This window comes from Pogoniulus pusillus, chromosome 33, assembly GCF_015220805.1.
Source record: "Pogoniulus pusillus isolate bPogPus1 chromosome 33, bPogPus1.pri, whole genome shotgun sequence".
Classification (NCBI taxonomy): domain Eukaryota; kingdom Metazoa; phylum Chordata; class Aves; order Piciformes; family Lybiidae; genus Pogoniulus; species Pogoniulus pusillus.
Window position 1 is genome coordinate 4,877,651 of NC_087296.1, and position 27,841 is coordinate 4,905,491.

General features: G+C 42.6%; 1 protein-coding gene across 5 annotated transcripts in view; it reads right to left on the minus strand.

Moving 5' to 3' along the window:
- CDK19 (cyclin dependent kinase 19) overlaps window positions 1–27,841 on the minus strand; it is a 95,737-nt gene that overhangs the window by 47,541 nt on the left and 20,355 nt on the right. For 4 of the 5 annotated variants that reach the window (XR_010308124.1, XR_010308123.1, XR_010308125.1 and 1 more), the window contains exons 3-4: window positions 13,836–13,946; window positions 6,248–6,388 (exon numbers count right to left, since the gene is read on the minus strand). Coding sequence is in view for 2 of the 5 variants with exons in the window: in XM_064170024.1 (XP_064026094.1) it covers window positions 6,248–6,388; window positions 13,836–13,946 (252 nt within the window). In the remaining 3 variants the exon portion in view is untranslated. The remainder of the gene's footprint in view (window positions 1–6,247; window positions 6,389–13,835; window positions 13,947–27,841) is intronic. The other variant, XM_064170025.1, reaches the window with a different exon arrangement.

Here is a 27,841-nt window from a genome sequence, read left to right on the forward strand (position 1 = left end):
AATCCACCACTTCCAGATGTTTCCACACAACCCTGCGAGCAAACCACTGCACTGTCCCCTACACATCACTTCACAAGAGAAGGCCACTTGCTTTGAGTGCAATCAATGCCAGTTGGAGCCAGCCTCATTCACCACACACAGCTGTCTCTTGGCTCTGCTAAAGATTCACCCTTGGGAAGATACTGGGTTTACTGTTACTGCAGTGTCTGGATATTCAGAGGACCTATTAAGAAGTCTAAATCCGAGAGCTCACACTGGATCATCCTAAAGGCTGTCTATAGACATTCGCTATATTAACAGACATGTGGAGTCAAAATGCTATCAAACCTCAGCTGTCTGCTATGTCCTTCCACCAAAGATGGCCAGATTAGCACTCCATAAATTCTGCAGGTGGCAGAAGTGCAGGGAAACTCCGTCATCCACTCCAGGAAGAAACACAAAACTGATTAGTTTCAGCACACAATCAAATCAGCTGTTGCTAATGCAGATGACATAGTGAAGCTAACTACAGATCACAGACAGGATCTTCTCCTTTAAGGGACAGAAGGATGTGGATAAAAAAGCTAGAGATAGGGAACCACGGACACGGAAACTGCCAAAGTTGGATTGCTCCTCTCTTCCACCCTGTAGTCTAACTTAAGACTCCTGGACACCTCTTAGAACATTAAAACTCTGCCCTCTGTACACAAATCAAAACTGGGAGCTCAAAAGTGTGTCGCTGAGTATTTTCACTTATACCACTGCTGTTCCATCTAAAAGGCTTTTGCTCTAAGCCAATCATCTTAACTTTGTAAAAAGGACACAGAAGAGTCAGTTTAAACATTCTAAAGCCATAGAGGGGCAATGCAAGAGAACTTGTTAAATTGTTAGCCAAGTATTTAAAATTGTAATAAAAACACTTTAGGAACTTGGCTCATTTTACAAAGTTAGTTTATATGATTATTGCAGCAAGCAAGTTTCAGAATTAGCAACAGTTTACTACAATCCCAGGGAGAACTGGGGAGGAAATCTGCATTTCTCTGACAAGTTTAATTTCCAACAGTTGTTTTTCAACCAGTAGTTTTACTAACATTAAGAACTACTCCAAAGAAACGTAAGGAGAATGCTAAGTGAATTCCTCAACACGGTTTCTGGGCACTTTAACACACCTCATAGATAATACCTGCCTCCAGAAAAACACATCCTATCACAAATAGAAACTGCTTTAATCAAGTTCTAAAGGCAATGGTCTCTGCCTGCTTCTGTCCTCAACTAACATCAACCACAGAAAAGTTATTAGCGCAAGACAGTGCCAAAATCCTTTCTGTTGCTAACATGAACATGCACTGTGAGCAGCATATGGAATCACAGAATGGTTTAGGTTGGAAGGGACCTCAAGGATCATCCAGTTCCAACCCCTTGCCAAAGGCAGAGACACCTCCCACTAGAACAGGTTGCTCAAGGCCTCATCCTACCTGGCTTTGAACACCTCCAGAGAGTGAGCATCCACAACCTCCCTGTTCCAGTGTCTGACCACCCTCACTGTAAAGAACCCCTTCCTAACATCTAGTCTGAATCTTCAGACATTTCTATGAATCAAGGTCTTTGCTGAACATGCCTGCTCCATCAAATAGTTCACATCTGGGGGAAGAGGGGACCAAGGTATCATACCCTGAAATACTGTACTCCACATGCTGCATCTTCTAGCTTGCTACTGACTCAAGGAGCACAGCATTTTTAGATCTCTTTCAGGTGCACAGCCCATTGTGTACAAAAAGTGCTTTAAAAACTGAAAGGCAACTATATAAAGAACCACTTGTTACTGTGTCTCTGAAATGAATGCCTTTGGTTGGAAGGAACCTTAGAGATCATCTACTCCAACTTCACCAAAATGGGGCAGAGACAGCTCTCAACTAGACTCAGCTGCTCAAGGCTTCATCCAATCTGGCCTTGAACACCTACAGGGAGGAGGCACTCACAGACTACCTGGGCAACCTGCTCTAGAGTCTCACCACCCTCAAACTAAAGAACTTCTTCCTAAGATCCAGTCCAAACCTACTCTCCCTCAGCTTCAAACCATCCCCCCTAGTCTTAGACACCTTTATGAAAAATCCCTCTGCAGCCTTCATGTAGGAGCCCTTGAGCTACTGGAAGGCAGCAATAATGTCCCGCCCAGAGCCTTCCCTTCTCCAGGCTGAACAACCCCAGCTTCCTCAGCCCGTCCTCATAGCAGAGGTGTTCTTTGGATCATTTTTGTGGCCCTCAGGATTCATTCCAACAGTTCTTGTTGATAATGAAATGCCTCAGCAGCCAGCAAGGTCTCTCTCTCCTCTCACACATGGCTTTCACAAATGCTGCTATATTGAAAAGGCAAAATTATTAATTGCCTAACAAAGTGCAACCCAATCACAAAACCCAACTCCAGACAGCCTGGTAGGAGAACAGATGTCTGAATTCTTACAGCCTTGAGTCAACTTCAAGGTGCACAAACTAGCACAGTGCTTTTCAAAGAAGTCAACTCTCCAATAATGCTCCTGTCTCATACTCTGTGTTGGTTTGAATCTTGTCATCAAGAAAGTTACTGCCGAATATTTTTTAACAGGCAGAAATTGACAGCTCAGCCAAACAGCCATACCTAAAATGTCACTTGGCACCTTGAGGATAACAGAGCCAGAAACAAAACAACCCAAATATCACCAGAAATTGAAAGATACACCACACTAAATTATTTACTAGAACTAAGAGTGTGTCTGGCATTACAATTCACCTTGGTTTGATAACTTCCCTAAACTTGAACTTGTTTGGGGAAAGTTTCAGCTGTCATAATTCTTTGATCAAAAGAGATTCAAGGTAAACAAAAGTTACCCTAATTGATAACCACAACTGGATTTGATCTTTTCAAAACACTTTCCATTTGATCTCTGAATTTTAAAAAGTGCATTTTGACAATAACATAATCAGATCTAATGACAGATGATGCTGGAATGATTTGCTGAGCTTTCTGCCACCACCTCCAGCCTCAGTCTTCTGTGCCAGCTCCCACACACACTTCAGCTCCCAGTGAGATTGCTCCAAATCAGTCCTGCAGATCCAAGCTCTGCAGAGAAGGAGCGAACACTGTCCGTAGGTTTAGGCCCCTGAAGGAGCTCACTCTGAGCCAGGCAACTCAACTGCCACACCACTGCAACGAGTAGCAATGCCCAGGGGCAGTGATGAGGGGAACAAGACTGTCTCCTTGTGGTAGAAGCTATCCACCAGCTCAGCCCCAGGGTCAGGACATGTATTGCAAGTTCACATTGCTCCTCAGTTTCATTTCCTCTGTCAGATCATTGCTGGCTACTGCTGATACTAATTTACAGAATCATAGAATCAACCAGGTTGGAAGAGACCTCCAAGATCATCCAGGCCAACCTAGCACCCAGCCCTAGACAATCAACCAGACCATGGCACTAAGTGCCTCATCCAAGCTATTCTTCAACACCTCCAGGGATGGCATCTCCACTACCTCCCTGGGCAGCCTATTCCAATGCCAACCACTCTCTCTGGCAACAACTTCCTCCTAACATCTAGCCTAGACCTCCCCTGGCACAACTTGAGACTGTGTCCCCTTCTTCTGTTGCTGCTTGCCTGGCAGAAGAGACCAACCCCACCTGGCTACAACCTCCCTTCAGGTAGCTGTAGACAGCAATGAGCTCTGCCCTGAGCCTCCTCTTCTGCAGGCTGCACACCCCCAGCTCCCTCAGCCTCTCCTCACAGGGCTGTGCTCCAGGCCCCTCACAGCTTTGTCACCCTTCTCTGGACATGTTTGAGCACCTCAACATCTCTCTTGAATTGAGGAGCCCAGAACTGGACACAGCACTCAAGATGTGGCCTGATCAGTGCCAAGTACAGGGCAAAATAACCTCCCTTGTCCTGCTAGCCACACTGTTCCTGATCCAGCCCAGGATGCCACTGGCTCTGCTGCCTACCTGGGCACACTGCTGGCTCATGTTCAGTTACTCTCTACCAGCAACCCCAGGTCCCTCTCTGCCTGGCTGCTCTCAGCCACTCTGGTCCCAGCCTGTAGCACTTCTTGGGGATATTGTGGCCAAAGTGTAGAACCCTGCACTTGACCTTGTTCAATCTCATCCCATTGGCTTCTGCCCACCCATCCAGCCTGGCAAGGTCCCAGGAGGGCTCTCCTACCCTCCAACAGATCCACACCTGCTCCTAGCTTGGTGCCATCTGCCAACTTACTGATGCGGGACTCAATCTCCTGGTCCAGATCATCAATAAAGATATTGAACAGGACCAGGCCCAGCACATATTTTGAAGAGTACCAATTTTAAGGCACCTAAAACTAAGGCTCCATTGAGAACCAGTGGTTTTTAAAAGCACATTTGGTAGTCCAGCTTCTCTAATGCTTTAATGCTTTAATCTAAGAGGACCAAATGAAGATTTAAGTAACATTTTTCAAATACTTCCAATCAAGTACTCTTGCAAATACCTAAGCTCCCATGTTTCTATTATTTCCTTTTCACATTTGTTAAATAAATTCTAAAGGTCACTTCCATGGCTCAGGAGAATCTGACTACTATTATGATAAATATTCTTAGAGAATCTCTTTTCTTTTTTAATAAGAGGGGGGAAAAAGCAATGAAATAAGCAAAACAAGACTTTTATGGCTGTCACCATCTCTGGTCTACATCCAAATTCATGCTAAAAATAGTAAGAACAGAGTTATAATAAGCCAGGAAAGTACAAGGTGTCTTGATGCAAAATTTGGTTTACATAAACCAGAAAGATTTTGCCAGTGGATGTAAATTAAAACAGATAAGAGAGAAACACCAAACTGCTCCCCATCTTAAGAGGAGTTTTTATTTATGCATTAGGCAGGAAATTGAAATTGTGCCTGAGGTTACATTCTTAGAAGCAAAAATCACAGCATAGGAAGAAAAATTAGAGATAAACTGTTTGGGTAACAGAGAATTTAAACTGGTTACAAAATGACTTCAGGAAGTTCTAGTCTCAAGGGCAAATTAAGACGCATTCAGAAGTTGTGCCAAGGGAGGTCTAGGCTGGATGTTAGGAGGAAGTTCTTCACAGAGAGAGTGATTGGCATTGGAATGGGCTGCCCAGGGAGGTGGTGGAGTTGCCATCCCTGAGGTCTTCAAGAAAAAACTGGATGAGGCACTTAGTGCCATGGTCTAGTTGACTGGATAGGGCTGGGTGATAGGTTGGCCTGGATGATCGTGGAGGTCTCTTCCAACCTGGTTGATTCTATGATTCTAAGAACATGAACTTGTTCTTAGTGTGTCCAAGATATAAAAGAACTCTGCCAGGGGAGGTCTAAGTTGGATATTAGGAAGCACTTCCTCACAGTAAGGGTGATTAGGCACTGGAATGGGCTGCCCAGGGAGGTGGCAGAGTCCCCATCCCTGGAGGTGTTTAAGAAAAGACTGGATGTGGCACTTGGTGCCATGGTTTAGCTGATGTTGTGGTGTTAGTTTATAGGCTGGACTTGATGGTCTTGGAGGTCTTTTCCAGGCTTGGTGATTCTGTGATCAGAACAAATCTTGCATATTAGCCATCAGGTTGTTTGTCTCATGCCAAAAATCTCAGCTAGGACTGAAACAATAGCGAGCACTACACCTTCATTGCTATTCTTCTTTTTTGCAACCCCTGGTAGCACTTCACTTAAGTACTGAGGAACAGTGGGAACTTTTAAGGGGAAAAGGGTAACTAAGACAAGGCAACTGGCTGCCCTTGCTGATCTGCAGTCAACATAGAAGTGGCTACTTCAGGTCATGAGAAATTTCAAGATGACAGCTCCTCCAGAGCTCTCTTCCCACGGTCATAAAAAACTACCACATGGAAAAGAAATATTCCATGAAAAAGCTCCTCTTTCATTAGCTTTTCTGATAACATGCATGTTAGCCAAACAATGTACAGGAGTATCAATCACTTGCTACTTCAATGCCCTTTCAGAGCCATGTACAGACTTGCAAGACTGTTCACCCAACAAATGTCAGCTGGCCCAGGGACTGTTTGCAGATATTGGTATCTGCGCTCCTTTAACCGGATCTAGCATCATTGTCTGAGCTCCGATGACTCAGATAAAAACAATGTGAAAACAGAGTTTGTTTTCATGCTTTAAGTCTCCATCAGCCTCCTGCAACAATAACAGGAAGAGCTGTAGGGATCGATAGGCAGATTGCTAGCAGGGACCTTTCTTCTAGCCGCCAACGCGCGCGGGAAGCTCGCGCCAGGTAACACGTGCGGGGCTTACCAGATCTCTGTGCAGCACCCAGTTTGCATGGAGGTAATGGATTCCATCGAGGATCTGGTAGAGTAGGGATTTGACCATAGATCTTGGCAACTGCATGGGCTTTTTATTTGCTTTTGAGGCACGGTGAAACTTGATAATATGCTAGAAATAAAACAAGTAGAAACAGGCCACATGTTAGTAAGTAGGAAGGTCTTGTGTTGTGTTGCCTTTGTTGGAACTACTGACACTAAATAATGGAATGAAATACAAGATCTGTTGAACTTTGCAATCAGAAGTAACAGTTATGTGCTCACCATTTTATTTACTTGTGTTCATTCACCAAGGTGCTTTAAAAAGCTGTCAAGGCACAGATTGACTACTTACCTCCAGTAAAGGGTCTTAGACATTCTCCTCCCTCCTACCTCCCCAGTTGGGGATCCTCTTAGCTGTTAGGGCAAAGGCTTCCAAACCAGCAATATCTACCCAGAAAGAGGACCACATTCTACACTTCCACATCTTCCTCCTCTCACAGAACATCCAGGACAGTGTACTAGCAACTATTTTAGTATTTCCCTCTAAATCAAAATCTCAATAGACAAAGAGGGGGGACAGATGGACAACTCCAAAGACCTCATACCACAGTAACAGGGTGAGATCATGTTCAAACATCTATATTCTTATACTCTTGCTTCCATGTTTTGGCTGCAATCATTGATGATAAGGTAGTGGCTCCTGATTACAGAAGTCAGTCAGCCCACTAGAGAACAAATAGCACTTGAAAACAGAACGTAGAGAGGGACTCCAGCAAAGTCAGTTTAAGGAATGCCAAAAAAATTAAAAATCATTAAGAGGTTGCTGAGAGATCATGAAATATTCACAAGCTAATTAATATTTATTGTAAGGTCAATACAGAGGTGTTTAAGGCCAGGCTGGATGAGGTTCTGGACAGCCTGATCTAGGGTAGGGTGTCCCTGCCTATGGCAGGGGGGTTGAACTGGATGATACTTGTGGTCCCTTTCAACCCTGACTGATTCTATGATTCTATGAGTCAGATTTGGTACTGCCACTCCATACAAGAAATAAAATGCAGTGAGTAAAAGCCTTTTACTCTTTTAATCCTTAGACAAGGTGGGGCTATGCAAGGCACAAAGCTCACCCTAAGATAGCGCCATTCAGCAAACAAATAAATCCACTCGTTCAGATAAAAGCAAAAAACAAAGAACCCCTTTCTGGAAAGCAATTCAAAGAAGCATCTCAAATAACAGAAGTTTTCAATGATGTGCTTTTTGAAAAGCAAACAGTAAGAGCAGTTTGCTTTTTTCCTGAAAGCAATTCCATATGCTAACCTGTAGAGTGACAAGACTACCGATTAACCAATGCTTTCACTTGTCTAGCTCAAGAGCATCCCCTCCCAGGGTTAGAGATGGGTAGCCAGTGACTCTGCTGCCTCCACCACCACCCCTGCCAGGTTTGTCACTACTGTTCCAAGCAAAAATGTTTCTTCATGGTAAATGCTACCTCTGGCTAGCACCGCTGCTTCAGCCACTGCCAAACGGTGCTCAGCAAAGTGTAGACAGTAACCTTTAAAAACAATTTCAGAAACAACCCAAAAAAACCCCCAAAACACCACCACACCCACTCAAACAACAAAAGGCAGAACAATAGCCTGCTCACTCCCTGTCAATGACAGTTTAACTCAACCACCTTAGAGGTCCTGCCCAACCAATTCTGTAATTCTAGCACTCCCACTGAGCCTCCCACTACTACATCAAGACTGTCCTTTGAGTTGGGAGCAACGATTTGAATCCTCACAGGTACAAAGGACATTCTTCACCTCTCTCTGGGAACCAGGAGGTGTACTTGGATACTGCAGCTTCTAACATTTAGGTATGCTGAAGTTCTCCACTGCATCTTACCCCTAATAAATTATCAAATGTGATAGGACAAGGGGCAATGGTTTGAAATTGGAGAAGAGTAGATTTAGACTGGATATTAGGACAAAGTTCTTTACCATGAGGGTGGTAGAGCACTGGAACAGGTTGTCCAGGGAGATTACTGAGGTGCCATACCTGGAGGTATTCAAGATCAGCCTCAGTAAGGCCCTGAGCAAACAGATCTAGTGGAGGATGTCCCTGCAGGGGAGCTGAACTAAATGACCTTTGGAGGTCCCTTCCAACTCAAACTATTCCTTGTTTCTATGACTCTAGGACTTCCATAATCTAGCCAAGTAAGAGGGGCATATTTGTAGCAAGACAATCAGACAGTGGGTCAGACATCTGCAGCATTCTCCACACCTGTTTTTCACTGCCATTCTCCAAAGGTAGCTTATTTCCTGTATTCTGCTAGACCACCTGGCCCCAAGAGCTGGAAAACACCCACACACCTTTGGTAACTGTTTAGGGAAGCCTTAAGTGCCAGTGTGCCCTATGCCAGTCACATGCCACAGAGCAGAAACCCATCCATAATGTTATCCAGCCACAAGTTCATTTGAATTAGTCCACTAAAACACTGTGGATGCAACCTCTCCTCCTGGTATATCTACAGTGCTTCACAGCAAAAGAAGAACATGTCCTGTAAGGTAATCAAAACCAAGAAAGAGCCAAATCTACCCAGCAGAAGTAGCCAAATCATTCTCCCTTTCTGGGCATCTGTTTTCAGCTACCTAAAGTTTAAAGACTTTGTCCTTGATTGGATTCCCCAAATGCTGTGAGGCAATCAGGTAACCACTGCTGAAAATCAACATAAAAAGTAAAAATTGCTTTTACATATTTTGGGTTCAATTTAAGCAAGGCATCAACTTTGCAGCAGTGGCTTTAAGTCTAACTAAATGAATACTTCACTGACCAACACTGAAGTACACATTTATTAACACTCTAGAAAGGTAACAGCAGCCTTTGGAAGCTGTTTGCAATCTCAAGAATCATTGGTTTTATTTACAACTGCAAATTTTCAACATCAAAAAAAAAAAAAGTGTTAAAATTTATAGGGGGGGGAAGGATGAATTAGCCTATTTTAGTAAGACCATTTTAGCTTTTGCAAAGGCAAGACTCTGCAAACTGTAACTAATAAAGAAGTGAAACACAGCTAAGCACTGGAAAGAAAATAGTGGTGACTCACGGCACAATATCCAATCTATTCAGCTCATCTGCCTTCTGTGTTACCCTGTGTGCTGAAATTGCTTTGAAAATGGGCTGGTGATGAACTATGTGCATTTTCTAAACCCCCACCACAAAGAAAGCAAACACCAGGCATGACAATATAAAGCAAACTCATTTAGCTTGTTTCATGAAAACCCCTAGCAGATAGCCAGCAGATAAATGAGCACTCCGAAGGATTCTAATTTTAGCGTGCTTCCATGGAAGCCTGACTTCAACATACCCTGTGTCATCCCATCCTCAGTTCTGAGAACTGCTCATCAAGTATTACAGAGGGTAAAATAAACAGGTCAGACCTGGAATGTTTTTATGGAAGTTAAGAAGCCAGGAAGGAGAGATTTGATGCATGTCTGACTGAATGAATCATAGAGTCAACCAGGTTGGAAGAGACCTCCAAGATCATCCAGGCCAATCTAGCACCCAGCCCTGTCCAATCAACCAGACCATGGAGCTAAGTGCCCCAGCCAGGCTTGGCTTCGACACCTCCAGGGAAGGCAACTCCACCACCTCCCTGGGCAGCCCATTCCAATGCCAATCACTCTCTCTGCCAACAACTTCCTCCTAACATCCAGCCTAGACCTACCCCAGCACAACTTAAGACTGTGTCCTCTTGTTCTGTTGCCGGGTGCCTGTCAGAAGAGGCCAAACCCCACCTGGCTACAACCTCCCTTCAGATAGTTGTAGACAGCAATGAGGTCTGCCCTGAGCCTCCTCTTCTCCAGGCTAAACACCCCCAGCTTGCTCAGCCTCTCCTCATAGGGTTTGTGTTCCAGGCCTCTCACCAGCTTTGTTGTGAAGCTCCACACACACACACACACACACACACTATAGAAGCATGAGTTACAGCCTCTCCAGTGGCTAAAATTAACTGCAGTGACAAAAGAAATATACAGTTCACCTCCAGGAAAGATCTCATTTACATCAAACTTTTCTTAAAGTCCAACTAAATAATCATTATGCCTTTATAATACAAGCTTAAATAATGTCTTGAAGTGCATAAGCTTTACACAGCAGTTCTGGGCAGCAGTATACAGCTTCTATTAAGGTAAAATAAGAACGTAGATGGAAGTTGAATAGGAAAACAAATTATTCCTTAGTAATTAAACAGCAGAAACATGTATTTAAAACATTTGTTTTTAAAGGTCAAAAGTTAACATAGCAGAGAAATACACAAATTGGCTGAAGGAACTTTATTGTCTCTTGGAAAGATTTCAACCACGCAGTTTTGTAAGGCTGTGAAGCTCTAAGTGCGTCCTGGAAAAGGTAACTTAAAAATAGCATCAATTCCTCTCATGGACTCAAGCTCTATGTTGACTGAATTCCGTTATTTTCAATTAATCAAGGTGGAAAAACTGGATACTATTTGAATTAAAAGCACCCAAGACCTTATGAGTAAACACTGAAAAAAAAATAATGTCCCTTCAAAGAGAAGGACCAGGAGCAGCTTAGTTCTGTGGCTATAAACATCCCAAGCAAAGTTTCAAGCAATTGAAGTATGAAGTTCTGAGACTGAAGCAAGTTACCAGGAAATGATGTGGCCTATAACATAATGCATGAGATACTCAATGGCATCTCTGGATTTTGAACTTTGTATCAGATGATGCTTTGACACTGAGGTCCAAGCAAAGGAATGTCACATTTATCTCACAGCATGACCATACATAAATAGTGATGACAGTGTAGACAGTACACTATAAATTAATGTATGTGGCACAGCCAGCAGCCTAAGAACTTCACCAGTTGGCAGACTAGAAAAATCATAGGGGTATTATCTGTGGGTTATACTAAGAATGCTGGTAATGAAAGCAAACAAGAGTTAAAAATCAATCAGTCAAAAGAATTCCTACACTCTTAACTATTCTTTATCGTAATATGATGAATGGCTTCACATTGTTTTGTGTAACGTGACTTGAGAAGTGATGAAGGAAAATCCTTTGATAGGCTAAATGATTACCAGTGAAAATGTTTTGCAGGCAAGTACAACACAGTAAGTCTTCATCAATACCTGTCAAAAGGAGCTCATGTTAGCATAGCTTTCCTCCTCTCTTGGTATCAATAGTTAGAGCAAATTCTAAAGTATGCTATCTACACTCCAATTTCAGATTTGAGCAGTCTAATCAAGAACTAAAGGCAAAGTGAAAAAGAGAAATTCTTGCTCACCATAAAAGAACTTTTTAATAAGCTTAATTGGCACCATTACTTTTCCTCATTAGAACAAGACAATTTTTTTTTCAGTATTACAAAATGAAGAGAATAAGATAGCATCTTACATAGCTTATTCATCTCTTGCCAAATATTTCCAGTACAGAAGCTGAAAAATGTAATGATTTTAATTAATCTGACGTTTGTAAGTGATGAGCATTTACTCTCCTAATCGAAGCCAACAGGAGTTACTAAAGCTGAGCAGCTTTGAGCAGAAGGATGATTCCCATACTTACAACTTTTTCTAAGTAGCTCTAAGCTACCTACACCTGAAACTGTCCCCTGTGAATCTACATCTCTCTAGTGACAGCACATCTATAATTCCAAACCTTCAATCCTTCTAAACTGACACCCACAACAAAACAGTCTTGGCTTGGTTTTCTGCAGTGCTCGGGAAGCTCAGGGTGCTAAGCAATAACGAAATGTGTCAATCCCCTACTACAGTTTCTACCCCAAAGAGCTGGAAGGGCACAAGCTGTAAAGCACAGGAAATGCAAAACACGACACAACACAGACAGGATGACAAAGTGGTTGTTATCACTGAGATGCGTTACAAAGAAAGTGGATTTTCAGGAGTTCTTTGAAGGAGGATAGTGAAGGATCTTTACGTACGTTAATTGGGAGGCTGTTCCATGTGTAGGAGGCAGCGTGGAAAAAGACACAAAGTTGGGAGTGAGCAAAAGAGACAAAAGGGGAGTTAAGAGCGATGCTTGGGAAGTGCTGACAGTAAAGGAAATGAGGACCAGGTTAAGCCAGAACCAAGAGCGCCTTGAACATGGCTAACTGTATGCAACAGAGGAGAAAGAATTCCTGGCAAAGGCTTAAGAAGCAGGAAAACATGGGCAATTATACAGGAAAGGAGAAATGATTTGTGCAGCATGTCCCAGAGGAGAAGGAGAGTTAGGGAGTGGGAGACCAGTGCACATCAAATCACTAGTGTACCAAACATTCCACTCTCAAACACTAGGAAAAAAATTCACTTCACTGAGACTCTGACCAGTACCCAGCCAGATGTGAGGACTGGGAAGAACATCAGACTGCACTGATTCTTCATCTAAAGCTGTTAAATCATGTTAACAAAAAAAAATCAATCACCATCCAGTGCAAAATCCACACACCCAAAATAAATTCAAATGGAAAAGGTTAGGACAAAAAGGTGTTTTAAACATGCCATTCAATATAGCAGGAAAATGTCTGTCGTGGCTGTTCTGCACAATGAGTAAACTCATTTGATGCACAAACAAATTGTGTCTGCACAGGGTTTTTAGCTGCTGCATTCCTACTCATCATCACTGTCACCAGTTGTGAGGAGCACACAAACTCAGCATACACTGAGCTCTGACAAAGGAAACTTTGGAAACACGAAGCTGTTGTCCTAGGAGAGAAATCAAAGTGAGTATTTTAGAGCATATGAAGGGGAATGAAATACCAGAAGTATCTTTTTTTGCATGGTCTAAGTTTACTTTCCTTCCAGGTAACAATTCTGTGTCATTTACAAGTACATATTCATTAGACTGAGAGCTAAGTACACACAAAAAATAGAGCAATCTGTCACTAACATCAGTAACAGCAACTTCTGTATTTCTGAAGCAGTAATCTCAGTATTAACATTTCCACACCTCCTTGCTGGTCTTTTCAAAGGAATTATAAACATCCTGATGACTGTTGGCATTTGGTGTCTTTTGGGTTTAAACACAAATGTGGGTCCAAGCAACTCACATCCCATCACTAGATGTGGCACTTGACTATTTGCATCTGAGTCCATCTCCTGGTGGCATTGATGTTCACCTCCAGAAGAGATTAAATCATATCATATCTTGCTGTAAACTTACAAGCAGATTTCTAAATCTCTACTCTTCTAGGCAGAGATGGTCCATCAAGTAGGCCCAATCAGCAATGGTTGCTTCTCTCTCTTATTTTCTTTTGACTCATGTTGCCACAGTTTCACAATGAATTAGGTGATGAGTAAAGCAGTCCCTCTGCTTTTTAGTGTGTATCATGTGTGATTTCTTAATCGCAAGTCAAAGCTGGTGGGAAAATGATTTTAGCTTCAAAATTGAATCTGACTTGAAAAAAAAATTCTACATAGCCTTTTGCAGGTTCTCCAGTGTACCAAGAAGAGATTGTCAGTTAGATCCTTATTACAGAGCAAGAAATATATGCATCTCTGCATTAGGTGAAGGCACACCACACAGATGTTGGTTTAGAGAAGTTCATATTAAACTAAAACACTCAGGGAAATCTGTACTTACCCACAAATCATGTTCAGCATAATCAAACAGCAGCCAAACCTTTCTGTCACTGTGAGAAAGGAAAACCTTCTGCAATGCAATCACGTTGGGGTGCTTCAGCTCTCGTAAAAGCTGCAAAGAAACAAAGAAGCTTTTGTCACTTCTGAGCTTGTTAAGGAAAGCAAACAGCAAAACAACCACCCCACAAAACAGGTCTTAGCACAAATAGCAAGTAACTCATCTTAACACAGGCTCCAGAAGAAAAGATGCTCATGATTCAGCACATTGTCCTCAAGCTGTCAAACTCAGGACACACACAGCCCCTGTGGCATTGGGTTGCTCTTCTGACCACCATTAGCTGCCTCCCTCTGTCTGAGCTAGGCTCAGTACTTAGCTGCCCATCCCACTCACCATCAGCTTCCAGTTTAAAATAAAGGAAGCTATTTCACATGAACATAGGAGCTCTCTCATGAAAAGTGAGCATCGTTGAGGAGGTCAGAATGAGGGTTGTGCAGCTGGTCCAGCTCTTTGTGTGAGCAACACAGTTCTTGATCACCTCATGATTATTGGATTATCAATAAATTCTTTTTCACTGGATTCCTGTCTCACTTGCCTCAGAGGCCACAGGGTGGTTGCCTCAGAATGTCAGAGTGCTTTGCAAAGAAGTTCACCCAAACCATTTTTCTAGTGTTTGTTTCAGCTACTGTCCTGCAATCCAGAAATAAACCAAAGCTTATTTATTGCTTGCCAGAGAGAAAACTAGGTCTCATGACTAATTATACAGCACATTAAAGCTGTCTGAAGTCATCCTTCTGCCAGATTAAATCAGACTCAGGTGGTGTCGGGAAGTGGTACTCCCAAAAATACCATTTCCATGGAATCACTTTTTTTCCCCTCCAACTGCAGTCACAAGAATGATTGATCACTACTGTTTTATCTGAAAATTGCTTGCATCTGTAGCACTAGTATATAAATTGCCAAGAATCAATTTAATGGTGAACCAGTAAATGAAGTAGGATGCAAGGCACACTTAAGAGAAATGAATCTTCCTTTTCTTCTTTTTCACCTTACAGAAAAAGGCTCAAGATGTCCATGTTAGGGGGAAGAACTAAGGCAAATCATTTTACATTATATTATACAGATATCTGTTAAGACAAGAAATCTGCTAAGGAATTTTCTACTACACAGGAATGGTTTTCTTCTTTTTGTTTCTTCCTCTCTCTCCCTGACACTAAGCACTTCCAGCTCCCTCATGAACTGCTCAACTGATGTCACTTTAACAGTAGGCCCCTCCCAACCCCTACCATTCTGGGACTCTGGGACACTATAACAAGCTAAAAATGTGTTGCAGACTCCAAGCAGACTCTGTTTCCCCCCTCCAATTCTCTTGTACAAGCACTGAATTTTCATCAGTTTTCTCCCAAGCAGTCCTTCATACTGCAATTGAACTCCAAGCCTGCACTACACATCCTTCAACCTTCTCCTGCCTTCACAATTCCTACCTTTTTAATGCACACAGCCTTCAAGTTGTGAGAGCTCCAAACTCCCACACAAGAAAGATAAAGTAAGTTTTAAAAAGGAAATAAAAGACATTGAACAGAATCTAGCCAAATATCAGGAAAGGAAGAGGACCAAAACCTGCCCCACCCTCCTCCTAAGACAAGGATTAAGAAACTATTTATTCTACAAATATTTTCATTTCAGGAGCTGAAAATGGTCTGGCATTTCTAAATAACATCATTATTCTGAAACAAAAGCTTGGCAAAAGAGTTTTCCTAAGTATCACATTTTAAACTAATATAAAGGAATAGGAACTAGGGTAACTGCATTTTTCATTCTTGAGGTTCTCAGCAAAAGGGAATTCAAGTAATCTGAACAGTTTTCTTGACAAATACAGGCAGACTTACAGCTATAATGATTTTTGTCCATTTCCCCAGCATAAGGAGGACACAGAGCAGCTGGAGCAAGTCCAGAGGAGGGCTACAAAGATGGTCCAAGGGCTGAAGCATCTCTGCTGTGAGGACAGGCTGAAGGAGCTGGGTGGTATTCAGCCTGGAGAGTAGAAGATTCTGGGGGCACCTTAGGAATCCTACAAGATCCCTTACCTGAAAGGATCCCACAGGAAGGCTGCAGAAGGACTTGTCATAAGGGTGTCTAAAGACAGGACAAGGGGGGATGGTTTGAAGCTGAGGGAGAGCAGGGTTAGACTGGGTCTTAGGGAGAAGTTCTTCAGTACAAGGGTGATGAGACTCAGACACAGACTGCCCAGGGAGGCTGTGGATGCCTCCTCCCTGGGGGTGTTCAGAGCCAGGTTGGATGAAGCCTTGAGCAGCCAAGTCTAGCTGAGATGTGTCCTTTGTTGACGGCAGGGAGGTTGGAGTAGATGAGCTCTGAGGTCTCATTAAACTTAAGCCAGCTCTGTCAGTTTGGGCAGTCTGACAGAGATTTAACAAAAAACATTTTCATCCCAACTGAAAGTCACAGGCAAGTGTAGGCTCAGTCTCTTCCAAAGATTTTTCTGCTTTGTAGCCTATAATAAAACTGGAGGTGAGGAGGAAGTTGCTCAGCAGGAGAGTGGTGAGAGCCCAGAATGGGTTGCCCAGGGAGGTGGTTGAGGCCCCATCCCTGGAGGTGTTTAAGGCCAGCCTGATCTAGGGTAGGGTGTCCCTGCCCACAGCAGGGGGGTTGGAACTAGATGATCCTTGTGGTTCCTTCCAACCCTGACTGATGCTATGAAAACAACATTCATCTACTCAAAGAACATCAACAACTAAACTGTAGAGCTCTACAGAAAGTAACCTGATAAAAAGGGACATGGGATGTCTGTCATTTCTGAAGGCATCTTAAGATACCTTGAATTCACCTTTTGGGTGACAAGAACGTAAGTTTTTCTTCTGTGACTGACAAGAGTTAAGACCTCCCATCAAATTAAGACTCTTAACCTAAAGCTTTAACAGACTGATCTTTACAACGGGGGCAGAAGGGACAACACAGCACTTGGCTAACGGATCTTTAAAATTCAGGAGCAGCATCACAGAATTCCACAAACCTCCACATTCCATCTGGGATTTTTAACCACAACCATTTTTCTCCTTGCAATGTTCATTCTAATACTTCTGCATGTTTCTTATTTCCTGGCTCCCATCTTGCTCTTGCACTGCATCTCATAGGCAATAAACAAGGGCAGCAACTGAGCTGTTCCAAAACCCTTGTAGAAGGGAAACTGCCAAAACTAGACAACGACTCTGATGGGTTGTGTATTTTTTCCAAGTAGGTTTTTCCTCTCAAGTAGAATTCAGAGAGATAAATATTATATGAAGTAGAGGAAGAGAAAGATTGTTTTAGCAAAAGATTGCCCCAAAAGTATGCTTTTCCAACCTCAACATAATTAATTACGGCACCACAGTGATGCATCCTTCAAGAAGCAATAAATTCCCAACTTATGCAAGGGACTGGGCAGCAACTGCAAAGCTATTCTGACAAGAACTCCCCTAGAAAAGACTGTTACAACCTCTTTTTCTCTCGTTGTTCATAAAGTTTGCTTCTTAGCTCCTCTAATTCACTTTTTGATTAACGTTTTAAGTCGCAGTTTCATTTCCGTGCCTCTCTTCCCTTTCCCACAGTCTACACATTACAAACTGCACAACCCAAGTTTTAATACAAGTTCTCTGACAGCTATCCTGAAAATAAAATCCAGACCTTGAAAAAACTTCTATCCAGCAACTTCTTGTATCCTACTAAGGCTCCGTTTTGGGACCAGTTCTCTCTAATGTGTTTACCAGTGGATGAGGGGATCAAGGGCATGCTCAGCTGGACTACAGATGACACTAAGCTAGGAGGGAGCTTTAACCTGACAGCTCAATAATCAAAGCACTCCCATGAAGTGGCAAACCTGATGCCAGTCTTCTCCCACTGCTCTAACCCACTGAATGGTATAGGCATAATGTCTGAAAGGACACAGCTTGAGCACATAAGACATCATGACAACATTCCAGGTAATTAGAGGCGACTCCACGCAGCCTGAAGGAATGTACCCAGCCCTGGAAAGAGCCAAGAAATGGCATTCATCACAGAACTTAAATCCTACACAGCTTTTCAAGTCTGCATGCTGGAATTGTGAATCCATCTCCAGTATTTAGCTGTACCTCTGCTTTGTAAAGGACTCTGTGTATTATTCAAGGTCAAAGCATATGCTGCTACTGAGCAGTGCCACATCCAAGTCCTCAACTTGCATGCAATTACTTCTCCAACACAAAACTACACAAGGGTATAAATCAAGTGTTATAATTCAGCAAGAGTCTAACAATAATTTAGAATTTCCAATGGCATAGTGAAAAGGCATTCTTCTCATAATACAAAGTATTCATCCAATGCTCTCCTGTTATTCAGAATTGTTTGGAAAAAAAAACAATGATGCCCGTCAGGGGTTAGGGCTGGGTTGGCCACTAAACGAGGGACAGATGCTCTCTATTAAGCCCTCTCCCTTCCCAAAGGGATGAGAAATGGAATAAAGGAGAGAGACATGAACTGAAAAAGAAAACTAAAACTTTTAATGAAAATAATAACAGTGAAATACATAAAAATATATTTGAAGCCAATATTGAACCCAACTCTCCTGATGGCAATTACAGCATCACCACTGATGCTGCAGCAGGCACTGGAGAGGTCCCAGACTGGACTCAGTAGCAGACGGGAACTAGATTCAGAGCAGGATTCTGGCACTAGATTCAGGAACTCAGTCAAGGCAGAATGGAGAGTCCTCCTCGGATGCTAGCCACTGAAGAAGAGGACTTGACCCTCGTGGTTGCTCAGTGTTGCACTGAATATGACACACATGGACCTGAAGCCCTTGTTGGTCAGTTTAGGATCACCTGTCCTGTCTGCTCCTGCCCACAGGTGTGACTTGTCACTCTGCATCCCCAATGCCATTACCAGCAACCTAGCAGTGACCTTGCTCTGCACCCCGACCCTTGCTGGTAACTACAAACATCAGGGCTATCACTGCTAGAAGCAGACCCTGCCTGCAGAAACATGTCATTAGCTTCATAAAGTGCAGTTAATGAGAAGAGTGTGAGCTGAAAAGCAGAACCACCAAACAGACCTCGTTCTGTTCTGACTGAAAGCAGGAGAATGGCTTCACTTTGTGCCCACTGGTTGTATGCTGGATCAGCTATCAGCTCCCCTGCAGTGAGCCTGAAGCCAGAAGGAAGTTCAAAAGAAGTGAAAATCAAGTGCCTGTGCCTTGACACCACTGGCTGACCCAGGCACACAACAGCTTAACATGATTCTGTTAGGTCCCATTGCCATGATGCTGAACCACAGAAAGTGTAGATTTTTCTAGGAAGAATAATACAGTCTTGTAGATCACACAGCAAGCCCTCAGTGAGCTTACTATGTGACACAAATTGTATGTATTTTAGCATTCTCAGGTTAAAAGAAAAACAATTCCTTCATAGGGTTAGAGAGAGGAGAAGAAGAAAAAGGAAAAACTAAAGATTTTCTTTCATATGTTCTCATTCTACTTAGTCCAGACTGGGAGGCAGGAATTTAGATATATAATTTATAGTTTAAGTCTTCTTTAAATGGAAAATTAAATCAAATCAGAGCTATGAGTTCAAAACATATTAAGCACATTAAACTTCTGTTCCTTATGGGAATCGAGTTAAAGCTGCTTTAGTTCTGAATGACAGCATCCATTAAAGTTTGATGTGCCTCAGCCAATCTGCTTTAATGTCCTACCTCCAGTTAACAAACTAATAGACAAGCCTATGGCTGCAAGTATAAACTGAGGCCTAATGCCTTGCTGGAAGTGAGAACTGTGCCTGCAGACTGGAGGAGAGGATGTGAGTCTTTTGGGGTTCTTAACTTCCTTTCATTAACTTGGGCCTGTTTAAATAGCAAACATTTTGCACACAGTTTTACAATTAGGTTTCCTTTAAGAATCTTCCTCTTTCAAAGCTTCTACTCCAGAATTGTAGCAGTAATCAGTTTGTTGGCAGCTATTTACAGCAAATTCAGCATGCCAGTCTGGGAGCACAAGGACGGAGTAGTTCTTAGTGCTGATTCACAAAACTACCTGTTAAATTTGTTCTGCTTTTGCTCAAAGGCTTTCACTTTTTACCCCAATTTTCTGCAATTCCTTCAGCCACACGTTAGACAAATCTAATGTGTGAAGCAAGCTAAAACAAGATGTTCAGTGGCTACCTCCCAAGTCATTAAACGCCTACCACAAGATTCCTTTCATTCTCTCAGGATCAGGCTGCAACTGGATAAAACAAATGAGTTGGTACTCTAAATGCTGCTGTTTCTCCATTCTTCCATCAAATATGAAACCTCCTTCAAGGAGGTAACAAATGCAACAGAAGCAGTATTTTCCTCTAATAAGGGCTGATACAGTTCAGGAAGGCTCATAAAGTGGTTAAATATTAATTGACAAAGCTTGTTGAGCAAAGAGACAAAAACATAACCAAGGTACAGCACATAAGACACCAGGTTTTTAAGAGAGGTTTTCAAACAGTAAGTAATAAAATGAAGAAACTAAATAACTTGTTAGAATTTGCCACCACAAGAGACTAGGCATAGAATCATAGAATTGGCAGGGCTGACAAGGACCTCAAGCATCATCTAGCTCCAACCCTCCTGCCATAGCACACCTCACACTAGATCAGGTCGCTCAGAGCCACATGCAGCCTGGCCCTAAAAACTGTCAGGGATGAGGCTTTTGCCACCTCCCTGGGCAACCTGTTCCAGTCTCTCACCACTTTTTCTTCCTAACATCCAATCTGGATCTACCCACTTCTAGTTTTGCTCCATTACCCCCAGTCCTGACACCCTAAAAAGTCCCTCCCCAACTTTCTTGTAGGCTCCTGTAAGATTCTGGAAGGTCTTCTTAGAGCCTCCTCCTCTCCAGACCAAACAGTCCAAACTCACCCAGTCTGTCTCCACAGGAGAGGTGCTCCAGCCTCTGATCATCCTCGTGGCCCTTCTCTGGACACACTCCAGCAAGTCCATTTCCTTCTGGTAACAGGGGCTCCAGAACTGGATGCAGTACTCAAGGTGAAGTCTCACCAGAGTGGAATAGAGAGGGGGGAAATCACCTCCTTCAACCTGCTGGCCAGGGTATTCTGCCTTTCGTTTTCCACTGAATATAACTATTGCTGCAAGCAAATGGGTACTGAATTGATTGGCAGCAAAAGCCATGTGGCCCTAAACACACTCACACGAGACTTTCTTCCGAAGTGCTGATACTGTCCCAGAAACTATGCAAAACTGAGTAACTGGAAATCACTCTCAAGACCTGCAACAGAGCTCTTCCAGATTCAGTGTATCTTATTAAGCATTCAATCAGTGATAGCAAACAGCGTTTTTGTAATGACAGAGTTCATTTATGTGCATCTCCCTCGTGGAATAACAACTGCCTAGAGAAAAAGAAAGATAATTTTAAGAAGCTAAGAAATTTTCTTACACAATTATGCCATCACCCACTCTGAAGAAGCCCTGAGACTACAGCAAGCCTCCTGCCTGTTTGTTGCTCCTAACTTTGCCTACCTATTTGTTTGGGCTGAGATTTTCCAGTCTGGGCACTAACAAACATCTGATTGTTCAGACAAAGCAAAAGGCAAATACAGAAAACGTGAAGGAGATGCAGAGAAAAGTGCCCAACACAGCAAACACTCTTCCTTGGCACAAAGTCCAGAGGCCTGTCAGCTCTCTGGCAAAAGTGTCCTCCTCTTCTCCTTTAAGCTTTAGTTCCCATGAAAGTAAGGTTACTTAATGTCTGTGTCACGAGTAGAAGGTCAGAAAGCAGAAAACAAGGCATGATGGAATGGAATCATTGCAGAGAAAAGGGGCTCAAAGAAGCTGCCTCTATTTCTAAGGGTAGCAAATGGAAAAGCATAGTACCTGTCAAATCCTTTTATCCTCTCTGCATGACCTTCAGGAATAAAACCAGTTAGATTTGTATGAAAAGGGAAGGCAGAAAAAGAGGAGGGCTCAGAGAGTATGCCAAGGATGGTGAAAAGAACCTGGAACTAGTGATATGTGATACAATTAAACTGTAAACCCAGAAACCTCTCATGAAAGCAGGCAAAAAATCTGCAGAAGCTGCTGGTCAGGTTTTACTATCAGCACTCTGGCATAGAAAAGAAGCTGCAAAAGTAGGAAACATTGCTGCTGACAGACTGTGGTAAGAGAGGGAAGCAGGAGGAGTATCAGTGTATCTACAAAAGAAAAGCAAGGAGGAACAGGAGGACATGAGAAGTCATAAAGCCACCATAAAGAAGTCTAAGCAACAGAACAGGAAGGATGCTACACAACGAAGGCACTATACAACAAAAAAGAGGTTTAGAACAGGAATTAGAGACAACAGCATTTGAAAAGGACAACAAAAGAGGAGCTCTGCTAGTGAACACAAACATTTAAGCAGTATTGTCCCTGGCTGAAGAGGCAAAGCCAAGCTAATACCTACAGCTAAGCGACCAGATGCATCATCTGCATTAAATTACAGAGGAGGAACGGGAAGAGTTCACAGAAAGAGAGCCAGGAGCCACTCAGATGAAGAACAACAGCCAAAAGATTAGAAGGTACATGCAAAGTAGCCATGTAAAAAAAATGGTCAAAAAAAAAAACCCAAACCAAACCACAAATAATATTTTTTCCCTACTGAAACAGCAAAGGCTTTACAATGGTTATTGAAATAACTCAATGTAAGAAGACATTTTGTCCCAATCAACATGTCACTGCTATACAATGGGATAACTCAGCCAAATAATCCAAGAAGTGCAACAAGCACTTTGTTTCCACTCATTATGACATTTTCCACAGTTAGATAAAAATCAAAACAGCATGTCCTTTATCACAGTCAATAAAAAGAGAGTAGGTCAACAGCTCTTCCTTTAGCCTATTATTGCCAAGACAGAAAACACGTGTTTTTTTTTAATGCCCTACCTCAAAAAAAAAATCACATAGAATAGACCTTTTGTATTTGGCAAGAAGCATGGAAAAGTTCAGGGAAGGGACTAGCTGTTTTGTTGAGTGCATAATGGTATGGCTTAGCTTTGCTAAGGACTCACAGAGTGGCCTGAGAATCTAGTCCCAAGGTCCTCTCTTATTACTTAATACTCAATATCAGATTTTATACCAAATGTTTAAGACCATGTGTATTTGCCAATATGCTTCCCTCCACATCTCTTATAAAGGCCAAGAGCATATCACAGAATGGCTTAGGCTGGAAGGCACCTTAAAAATCATCTTCTCCAACCTCCCAACCATGGGCAGGGACCTCTCTCAACTAAACTCAGATGATCAAAGCCTCACCCAACCTGGCTTTGAACAACCCCAGTGAAAGGCATTCACAATCATCTCCACAAAGCAACGTATTCCAGAGTCTTACCACCTTGCCCTGTGCTGTAAAGGCTGCAACAATCTCCCAGGAAGACAAACCCACATCCTTAAGCAAAATAAATACTTTAATTCACACATGAAGTTACTTCAGCACAACTCTTCAGAAAAACATGGCACTCTGGTGAGTGCTGCAGTGAGAGGGTTCTTGGGCACTCCTTGTTCTACACTGTCCCCTTCAGTTCTCTTCTTCTTCTGTCACCACCTGCTATGCCACTACACATAAGCTATGTGGCAGCTAAGTGGCACATGGTGGGGTTTGAGCCCTGGCTTTTTATGGCACCGTCTCCCATCCAAGTAGCTGTGCCTGGATTTTGCCACCATCAAATCCCAGAACAGACTTACATTATTTGGAAAAAGCCCTCAGAGTCTCTTATTCCACCACGAGTAAGTATCCTTTTATCCCACTGCCTTCAGATTTTTAGGGATTTTAAATGACCTAAGCAAACGTACATGAGACGCCAGAGATGTGACCCAGCGATGGGCGCGATGGAGAACGAAAGGCACATTACAACTCCCAAATAAAACTGACCAAATGATACTGAATAAAACACAGTGATAGGTGGAAATGTGAAAAGACACACTGATGAGTGCTGTTTTACAAACTCCTCCATATTTTTTAAAAACCTCAATCAGGAAAAGCCATGCAAGGAAGACTTCCCTCATTTACATTTTCTTTACTATTCATAGCATCCGAATTGGACTGTACGCAACAACAGAGCAATTAGTTTAAATACTGCCAATATTCTCACTGGTGATAATTGGTTGCTTCTTGCAAGAACATCTGTTCCATCTTTCCTAAGAAATGAAGTACAGACCCTGTTACCTAGACAACAGAATCCTTCTGAGCATCACGCACTATAAAAGGGCAATACCAACCCAAGTCACACTTCATTTTCTTTCTCCCCACTGCTCTCTGATTGTTGTTGATGCAACTCAGTGCCTTGACTTTTTAACATTGAGCCCATATTTGTAAAAGCAGATAAACTCTTTTCACACACATTAAAAGCAACAGCTATGTTACTGTCCTCAGGCCAAGCAAGAGTCACTTTGCGCCTTAGTATCTGGCCAGTTTCTACCAGGGTGACTGCCAAGATGCCAAGCAGAGAATGCTGTGGTTTATGAGCGCTCCAAGAGCAATGTTTTATCAGATCTTCAAACTTCATCTCAGCCCCCCTGAATGTGCTGCAGAAATGGTCACCTTCACCATGAAAGCCTTGGATTAGCAGGGATATTCAAGTGCTAAAGAGACTCACCCCTCCCCAGCGCTCTCCAGCCAAATTAAGACTAGCAGATGAACTTCCAGGAGATGCCTTTTGTTGCCTTAGCATATTAGCCACATTTTGACAAAAGAGCAATAAAACAAACAAAAGTGAAGTGCATCAGATGAAAAATTCCTCTGCATGGTTTTTCTTTTGTTTTTCCTGTGTGCATGTGAAGGAGGACCAAGGAACATGGAATCTTAAATGATGTGTGAAATGTAGATTAAGCACTCAGAAAGGAAAAGGAAGCTCAGTGGGGCAGAATAAGCCACAAAACAATCACCACCACTAAACTATCACCCGAAATTCACCTCACTTCATCTCCCTTCTGACAACTTCAGGTTCTTCACCCTCTTCTTGGCTGGAAGATGATCAGCCCTGTCTACCCTGAAATGAATCTGCTCTAGCTGTCCTTGCTAGGGGAAAAGCTTCTGTAGGAAAACTCCTTTAGTTTTTATGCATTTGGCTTTGCACAAGCAATTGCAATCCTGCCCTGGGTGTGTGCTTCATGTCAGACCATCAGTATGAGTCAATAGCACCAGAACATGCCAGCAAGAAAAGGAGAAAAGGCTCTTAAACCAAAATGCAAACAATCAGTTCACCACAGACCACACAAGAGAATTGAACACTTCAGGACTTTACTGATGCTGCTTTCTCTGGGAATGCTCTGACAAGTTGTATTTCCACTAGTATGCAGAACAACACAGCCATAATTAGATGAACATCTGATAAGTGAGTAGATGGCATTCTGAACACTAACTGGAGTAACCAGCATTATTAAGTTTAACCACAGAAGATAAGCCTGTTGTTTCTGTGTTGTGTAGAGTCTGCATTTTCAGAGGGGACTTCGAGGCCACTTAATTGGGTAAGAAAGAAACTGAATGGTTTAAAGGAAGGCTTCTCTAGCAGCACCTCTGCAGCAGTGTTGCCCAAGGAAAAGATAACAATTAATGATCCCAGTGGGACTGGGATATAGATTTGTTTTTCAGGCCCATCTCTGTTGAGAAAAACAAAAATCCATGAGTGCTCTAAGTAATGAAGAATGAAAACAAGAGCTTGAAAATGGTCTGGATTGGAGATGCCTAGAAGAAGGAAATATGAAATAATCCATCTGGCCTCAGTCTGAAAAAATCTGAACAATGGAGATAGCTGAAAACTATTAGAACTGAAAATTACAGTGTAATTCCTTATTTAGACTACCAGGTTTTGAGCAAGTTCAGTGCATTTCAGATGTGGAACAGTACAACAGACAATTTAGTAGCAGTAAATTAATTTTATAGGCCACCAGTGTAATAAATACTTAGAGACAGAGTATAAAGCTGTAAGATCACCCAGCCTCAGAACAATAAACCTGGGCAAGAACAAAGTCATTCATACAAAACACAAATCACATGTCAAAAAAAGAAGGAACAATTATTAGCCTGAAGAGCACAGATACTGAGGCAGATGAGGATACGGAACAAATGCTGGAACTTGGTCAGAGACAGATCATTAATCAGAGTAATGAGCTTCTTTGGAGTAGGAACTCAGAGAAGTCAAATCACAACGGATCTAAGGCAGAGCTAGTGGGCAGGAAACCACTGTATTGCTTGTAAATATTAAAAGCATCTGGAGATAAAGGGAGAAGAAAGCCAGGGAAACAATACAAAAGGCAACCGAGGTAAAAAAGAAACTAGTCTAATGAGCAAGTGAAAACATGGCAAGACAATGAGAGTTGAGAAACAAACTCTGCAGGGTCTGTGGGATGGGATAAATTCATTAGCACAGAAGGAGCAGGCAGAGGCTTCCTGAAATGTCTTCAAGAACTGGCAGCAGATGTCATATTTCATAACTGTCTATAATCAGAATTATCCTCCTGATAGCTCCTTTCAATATGCTGTTCACGTATGCAAGCCACTGATGACTTTTTCCCACAGCACAGCCTGTCAGCACTACCCTAACTTCACTGTCCTTGGGTGGCTGCATATGAAAAAGCTCAAGGCTGAGGATACTGAGCATACACAGCATCTACACACAGTTTAGTGCACGAGCTGTGGATGTAACAACAAGCCTTCCAGTTCTGCATTTAGAAAGCAATGGTGTGCTAAGAGCAGCGTCTCTCTTTCTCCTCTGCATGCTCTTTCATGTTGTTGTGGTAGTGGCAGATAGTGACAGGACTTGGGGGAATGGAGCAAAGCTGGAGGTGGGGAGATTCAGAGTGGACATGAGGAAGAAGTTCTTCAGCATGAGAGTGGTGAGAGCCTGGAATGGGCTGCCCAGGGAGGTGGTTGAGGCCCCATCCCTGGAGGTGTTTAAGGCCAGCCTGATCTAGGGTAGGGTGTCCCTGCCCACAGCAGGGGGGTTGGAACTAGATGATCCTTGTGGTCCCTTCCAACCCTGAGTGATTCTAAGATTCTGATTCTATGATTGTTGTTACATTTCTGAAGGAGGTAGCTTCAGGCAGACAACAGAACTGATTAGCTGCTTCATGTGATCCTCTACTTTCCTTACAATTACTGGACCAAAAAAAAAATATATACTTCAAGCTCTGAAAGTTATTTTCAGAAACACTTTGGTGCATTTATAGGCTGTTAAGAAAAAAAAAAGGTCAACTTAATTGATCAAAACAAAAATCCCTTTTTATTCCACTGATTTCCTACTTGTGTACATTCTCTTTTATTAAGTCAACTGTTCTTTCAGATACCATAAAATACAAAAGGAAAAAAAAAAAACACACCAAAAAAAGTCCATAGAACCCTTTTGAAGAAAAAGTGAAGTAGGAATTTAAGTACTCCCTTCAAAAGCATTTAAATGACACAAGATTAGGCCATAGAATCAACCAGGTTGGAAGAGACCTCCAAGATCATCCAGTCCAACCTAGCACCCAGCCCTATCCAGTCAACTAGACCATGGCACTGAGTGCCTCAGCCAGGCTTTGCTTGAACACCTCCAGGGACGGTGCCTCCACCACCTCCTTGGGCAGCCCATTCCAATGCCAATCACTCTCTCTGCCAACAACTTCCTCCTAACATCCAACCTATACCTACCCCACCACAACTTGAGACTGTGTCCCCTTGTTCTATTGCTGGTTGCCTGGGAGAAGAGGCTGTCCCCCACCTGGCTACAGTGTCCCTTCAGGTAGTTGTAGACAGCAATGAGGTCCCCCCTGAGCCTCCTCTTCTCCAGGCTAAACAACCCCCATGTAACACAGAGAACTCTTATTTTTCATATGGCATGCAAAACATGAGTTGTCATGTAGCTGAATCAAAAACCTCCTTCCAGCTGATTCATCCTTAAAAAATCAGTGCACATACTTCCAGCCAACACATGCCCTAACTCTCTGATAAAAAATCCCTCCAAAAAAATAGGTTTTATTCAAGTTGCTTC